This window comes from Larimichthys crocea, chromosome XIII, assembly GCF_000972845.2.
Source record: "Larimichthys crocea isolate SSNF chromosome XIII, L_crocea_2.0, whole genome shotgun sequence".
NCBI classification, from domain to species: Eukaryota; Metazoa; Chordata; class Actinopteri; family Sciaenidae; genus Larimichthys; species Larimichthys crocea.
In genome coordinates, this window is record NC_040023.1 from 37355174 (window position 1) to 37361838 (window position 6665).

The window sequence follows — 6665 nt, forward strand, 5'->3', positions numbered from 1 at the left end:
TTGGCCTGCAGCATCTCTGCATAGTGAGTGCCAGGTGAAAGTGGCCGTTCCTGTTACCTGAGGGCCGCAAGAAAACTGCAAGCAGTAGCCTGGGGTCATGGTAAACAAACACCATGGGTCCCCCCCTGAAGCTCTGGAAAGCAGTCCTCCGCCTTCCTACAGTAAAGGCTACACTCTCACCGTTTCTTTTTCTCTTAGAAAGAGTAATACGTGTTGAAAGCATCCTTGCTGCTTCCACCCGAGTTGGTTGATGTGAAGAAGAGTTCTGAGAGTAGTTGAATATCACACAAGCAAGCTTTATGATTTTTAACAGGAGCTCCTGGAGATCTCGCCCCAGAATATACCTCTGTCACAGTACAACATCAAGCGAGATCTGAATAACTTCCTCAATACCAAGCTCATATAGACTCTGCATAAAGTCACATCCCATACATCCTCCTATCTGTCACAGCCAATCGCTCTTTTATTGTCAGTTTTGTGTCACTCTTAGGTGACTAGGTTAAAGGTTGTACACTCAAGACTGCTCCATATATGGCATTAGAGACGGTTCATTTGTCTAACTGACTTCCTCTATACCTCAAGCTGGAACTTCTTCTTCTGCAGGCTCAGCAGCTACTTCCTCTGCAGGCTGAGACAGACAAGAGACAATTGTTGATCTGAACTTAACCCCAAGTATAGCTGATCAGCCATTCTTATATATGTATAAAATGTCAACCAAGCATTAATATATGTTGTAGGCATTAATATATTTTGTATGATGCTATATGTGTGCTCAATCCACATACATCTGTAACAGGGACAGCTGTTGCCTGAGCTGGTGTGCTGTACAGTCTGGCTAGAGCCGACTTAGGGAGCACCGAGCGTGTTAGGTCACAAACCGTGAGCAATACACCAGTACCAGGGATGGCAGCCATTGACAACAGCCTGGGCTGGAGGTTTTGTACTGCTGCCAGTCAACCTTGAAAGTTTGCGCCTAACAGGGGCCTCAGCAGGCGTGTTAGCTCACGAACTATGAGCAATATGCTGGTATAAGGGATCACAGCCCTCAATGTCAGCCTGGGCCTGAGTTTTGTAGAGCTGACTTGGAAAGCCTGTATTCAACAGGGGACCAACTGAGTGTGTTAGCTTATGACCTGTGAGCAATACTTCAGTGTAAGGGAATCACAGCTGTTGATATTGGCCCAGGCTGGAGTTCCACACTGCTGTTAGACAACTTGAAAGTCTATGACTAACAGGGCCCACACCAAGCACATTAACTCATGAGACAGTGAGCAATAGACTGGGAACGGGAGACGCCAGCTCGACTGGCTGGGATATGCTGCAGACTGAAACGTCTGCGTTCAACAAGGGCTCCACCAAGCGCGTAAGCTCACGGCCCATGAGCAACACGCCGAAGGACTCATAACCACTGATATTAGCCCGGGCCGGAGTTTTGTTAGCTGACTTAAATGTGCACTCAGCATGGGTCCCACTAAGCGCGTCAGCTTGTGAACATGCAAGCAATACGCTGGTATAGGAAATCACAGCCGTCATAGCAAGGAGCTTTTGCTTTCCCAGAAGCACCTCTCTTGCACTGAGACTATTACTTTCTACCACCAGCAACAGTGCAGAAAGAAAATGGCCCAAACACAGCAGGCATGTTCTCATCCTCTAAAGGCCTGGACGTGAGCTTGCATTTTACAGGGCTTGCACAGGGCGGCTGTGGCTCACAGGCAGAGCGGGTCGTCCACTAATCAGATGATCGGCGGTTCGATCCCCCGGCTCCCCGGTCTGCATGCCGAAGTGTCCTTGGGCAAGATACTGAACCCCAAGTTGCTCCTGAAGGCTGTGCCATCGTTGTATGAATGGGGTGAATGAGATATGTAGTGTAGAGTGCTTTGAGTGGTCGGAAGACTAGAAAGGCGCTATATAAGTACAGTCCATTTACCATTTTACACATTACTATATGGAACTATTTGGTCAGTGTAGTAGCATGTCATCATGCCAATGGCACTGAGCATCAGCATGGCTAGGATGGTCATAGCTGCTCAGGTGTCACCTGGTACTAATACCCACAACTGAAATGACATGAAGAGAGAAATAAAAAATGAGGCAGCCCCTGAACTGGCACATAACTTCAGTCAGGTCTTCTCAAAGACCATTTATAATATACTATATTTATAATTCAATATTGAGTAACAGTACAGTTAAAAGAAAGAGAAAGAACAGTAATTTGGAAGCGCTCAAAGATTTTCCCCAACTTGACAGATGATGACAGAAGTTAGGGCAACTTGCAGTCAAGTAGCACCCACACACACACACACACACACACACACTTATTAAGATGTCTGCAATAACTGACCTTGTGTGTTTGAACTCAGGCCCAATTATTCTTATTGTTAAATACAATACTGCTCAGGAGTTTCCATGTTACAGCCTTGCTGGCCTGGCATGAACACTCACCAATGTTCTTATTTCTTGATTGACTTCAAAAATGTCAGTCAAAGTAAACTGTGTGCATTCTTACAGTTCTCATTGTGAACAAACTGCATTCACTGACAAAACAAAGGTGTGTTGAAAGATGTTGTGCAATTGAGCAATATCAAAACCTTGTGACAGGAGACATGACCTGATACAAAATAACAACACATCACACAAGAGACTTAAATTTGTCAGAGGTTTTGTATTCATTGTAAAGTTTCTGACAGAAGTTGTACAAACTATAATAAATCTTACAGAATACAGATGTGCATGATTACATAAATAAACTCTGGATAAATAAGAAAAAAACTGACAGTGCATTGTTTGACATACATTATATATCATGCATACCTCCATCCATGATACAACTTGCATTGCTTCATGTGTTCCTTCATTTCATTTCATTATGCTCTCTGTGGAGCAGTTATGTTGCTATGCTATGCTGCAACGCTAAAAATGAACTTTGAGACTACAGAAAGGTTTAGATCATTTCAAGTTCAAAAGTAAAACAACAGCATTTTGAATATGTGTTTGTACAAATTATGAGAGTTATCTTTATTCAGAATCTAGCATTCAGATTCTTCAGTCTGTATGTCTCAAAATGAAGCTACATCTTTTAAATATTGCTATAGCAAAGTGCTCAGTGAAGCAAAATACACATATACATTAACAGTGTATCTATTTTCTGACTTCCAGCTAAATATATGGTTAGAATATCATTTGTCTTATTATTCTATTGATGACTCAGTAGAGCAGATGCTTAAAGTTGTCTGTGTCATTCTGTCTGGCTCCGGTTTCTAAACAGACACTGTTCAACAGACATACTGCACCTGATCAATCTGATCAATTTGTCAAATCTGTGCAAGGTTAAATTAAGATCATACAAAGCCATACAACAATTTTTCATACCAATGATGGCAGTCATGTTCTGATTTGAATTCAAAGGGAAATCAGTGCTGATCCTATTGCTGGCTTGACAGTAACCATGACAACAGTACTAGGCAGAATGCAGTGAGCAGACTGATCTTGTGGTTTACTCCACTCGAAGCTGTCAATGAGGAGAAAATGAAACAAAAGTTTAGTGGAAGAAAATTGAGGAACTTTTGAAAGTTTTGTTTAAGTTGTGTTCATTGCTTACCGAGGCCATCCACAGTGATGGAGCTGCCTTCAATGTCAAAGCCAGTGACGCTTGAAGCTGCGTTGATCAGAACACTTGCAATCTGAGTGTTATTAGGAACAGATGTGCTTTCAAATGTAAGTTTCATTTCGTTGATGATTGATCCTTGTCTGCAGGAGGAGAAATAAAAAAAAATATGTTTGGAATTTCAGATTTAGGCCACTATTCTTAAACTGTAACAAAATAAGACAACAAATTACCTGAATGCCACCACCTCCAAGGACCGGAAGGAGCCAGGGAATTCCTCTTTGAATTTCGGGTCAAGCTGCATAAACAGAAAACAAACTGTACTTTCATCTGTATTGAGCTGCTCTTCACTTTTGCACTACATCAATTACATCAGGTTTCTTGATGTGTATTTCTGGACTGTGTTCTCATTTTCAGCTGATATTTGTTCCTTTCCTGATGGGGAAATGTTTTCACTTTCCACGACTGACACTAAACCTCTTAAACCTGTTTCTGAATTATTTATACTACATAGTTTTATTACAGTAAAAGTGTGAACTTAAAGCTACTTGTTTGACTGTTTAAGCATACCTTAATGCCTGTACTTCTAAGTTGCTGGTAATTGTCAATGCAGCAGGAAAGTATGTAGATTCTGACTGTATATAAGTTTCAGTCTGTTGACACATAAATGTCTTTTTTTGACTAGGAACTAAACAGTGTCCTATGAAAATATGTTTTTTATGTTTCCATGGTGCTTACAACGCTGAAATTCTGTGCAGTTATAATATGCTACAAAATTGGAGGAGGGCTAATGTGGTTCCTGTTTTATTTCCTCGTACTGTACCCAAAGGATACCAGGATTATCATGCCTGGTAAAGATCTGATTGGCATAGGAACTTGGGCTCTCAGGTAAATAATTCAGTAGATGTACCTACAGAACCTGAGACTTACCTGTGCCTTTATATTTGAAGCTCGATTTTTAAAGGCTGGAGATGAAGCATTTTCCAAGTCACTGGTATATGTGTCTAGACGAGATCTGAAAATCACTGTTTTGTTTACAGTTGCTACAGTGGTAGTTGTGGTAGTGGTAGTTGTGGTAGTTGTAGATGTGGAAGTCATAGGTGTGGTAGTTGCAGACGCAGTAGCTGCAGGTGTGGTAGTTGCAGACGCAGTAGTTGCAGGTGTAGTAGTTGTTGGAATTGGACTTGCTATTAAAACATTTTTGAAAGGAATAATTGAATTAAGTATTTGCATCCAAACCAAAAGGATTTTTAGCATCAGTTTTTATTAGTCACAGATGTGTAAGGACTGATTAGAGTAAAACATCATGGTGCTGTGTTTACTTACCTAACACTTGAACAGAAGAGGGACTTATGCTCACACTGAAGCTATTGTTGGAATTGTTTACAGCTTCTACTAAAGTTTGAACAACAACACTGTTCTGTGGGAGTTCTGCAAGTGGAGTACTTGGTTTGAACACAATCCCAATGTTTGCTTGAGTTCCATCCGCTCGTGAATTTGTACCTTGAGCACGACTGTATCATAAAAGCAAACAGGACAAGTGTCAAAGAATGAGACAACTTTGTTACTGGGTGTCATATGATTGACACATGAAACCATCAACATCAGAAGATTCCAATTTTGAAGTCTTAATCTTGCATACAAAATCAGTTAACAACTGTTAGAAAAATGTTCTTTACCTGAAACTTTTCACACGGCAGTGGTCAAACCGATCACCAAATCTTTCTTTGTATATGACAGAACACTGCAAAAAAACAAAAAACAAACAAACCCATAATTGAAAAAAATTGAGTGGCTTGTAACTGAACTGACTTTAAGGGAAATTAAAAACAAATTAAGATTTGAACTGAAATGAGTTGTGATGAATTAGCAAATACTCTTCTGAGTTTGAAAAAACAAAACTCCATCCATTCATTCATGCACAGCTTGATTCAGTTTGAATAATCACTCACCGTCTGTAAAACTCGTTTTTCAAGCTCTTTGAATGCAGTGCTATTGCGATCTTTAAGGTCTTCTGTAAAAGGTTCTTTAGGCATATCTGCTGCCACAGTATATTCATGTTCTGTTGCAGCAGCTGTTGTTGATGTGGCAGTAGTTGTTGTGACAGCTGTTGGTGATGCTGCAGTTTTTGTTGTTGAAGCAGTCATTGTTGTAGAAACTGTTGTTGTTGTGCCTGCAGCAGTTGTTATAACTTCAGCCGTTGTTGGTACTGCAGTTGTTGTTCTTCCAACAAATATTGTTGTTGCAGCAGTTGCTGTAATCTCAGCTGTTGTTGTTTTTCGCACTCCAGTTGTAACAGTAGTACTTGTAGCAACAGCCATTGCTGTTATTGCAGTAGCAGTTGTTGTAACCTCAGTCGTTGTTGGTGGTACTGCAGTTGTTGTTGGGACTGCAGTCGTTCTTGTAACAGCATTTGTTGTTGGTACTGCGGTAGTCATTGTTGCGTCAGTTGTGGTTGTTGGGGCAGCAGTTGTTGTTGTGGCAGCAGTTGTTGGGCCAGCAGTTGATGCAGTAGCAGTTGTTGTAACATCAGATGTTGCTGTTTGCACTCCAGTTGTTTCAGCAGTTGTTGTTGGTACTGCAGTTGTTGTTGAAAGAACAGTTGTTGTTGTTGGAGCAGCAGTTGTTGTAATATCAGACATTGTTGCTACTGTCGTTGTTGTTTGTGCTACAGTTGTTGTTGCAGCATCAGTAGTTGTAGCCACAGCTATTGTTGTTGTTGGTACTTCAGTTGTTGTTGGGGCAGCAGTTGTTGTTTGTACTGCAGTTGTTGTTGGATCAATTGTTGTTCCAGGAGTTGCTGCTGGCACTGTTGTTGCAGCCGCTGTTGTTGTTGGGGCAGCCGTTGTTGTTGGTACTGCAGTTGTTGTTGCAGCAGTAGTAGTTGTAGCCACACCTGTTGCTGTTGTGGGTATTGCAGTTGTTGTTGCAGCAGTAGTTGTTGGAGCAGCTGTTGTTGTTGCCCCCACAGTCGTTGTTGTTGCAGTAGTTGTCGGGGCAGCTGTTGTTGTTGCTGCCAAACTTGTTGCAGCAGCTGTTGTTGTTGTTGCAGCAGTAGTTG

The 6665-nt window shown here is 41.4% G+C and overlaps 1 protein-coding gene across 1 annotated transcript; it reads right to left on the reverse strand.

Moving 5' to 3' along the window:
• Nucleotides 1-2658: 2658 nt before the first annotated feature.
• Nucleotides 2659-6215, reverse strand: LOC109137030 (cell wall protein DAN4). The gene is made up of 7 exons (XM_019254125.2): nt 5557-6215; nt 5284-5348; nt 4931-5118; nt 4535-4791; nt 3838-3902; nt 3599-3747; nt 2659-3508 (listed from the first exon to the last, which is right to left on the reverse strand). The coding sequence occupies exons 1-7, from the start codon at nt 6040-6042 to the stop codon at nt 3423-3425; spliced, it is 1296 nt and encodes a 431-aa protein (XP_019109670.2). The 5' UTR covers nt 6043-6215; the 3' UTR covers nt 2659-3422.
• Nucleotides 6216-6665: the final 450 nt, after the last annotated feature.

Excerpts from the sequence above, each read along its gene's own strand:
- LOC109137030 (XM_019254125.2), bottom strand. The coding sequence starts at position 6,042 with ATGACTACCGCAGTACCAACAACAAATGCTGTTACAAGAACGACTGCA. Across the intron at positions 4,792-4,930 it reads CTCTTCTGTTCAAGTGTTAG|CAAGTCCAATTCCAACAACT; the intron begins GTAAGTAAACAC and ends ATGTTTTAATAG. Across the intron at positions 3,748-3,837 it reads TTGGAGGTGGTGGCATTCAG|ACAAGGATCAATCATCAACG; the intron begins GTAATTTGTTGT and ends CTCCTCCTGCAG.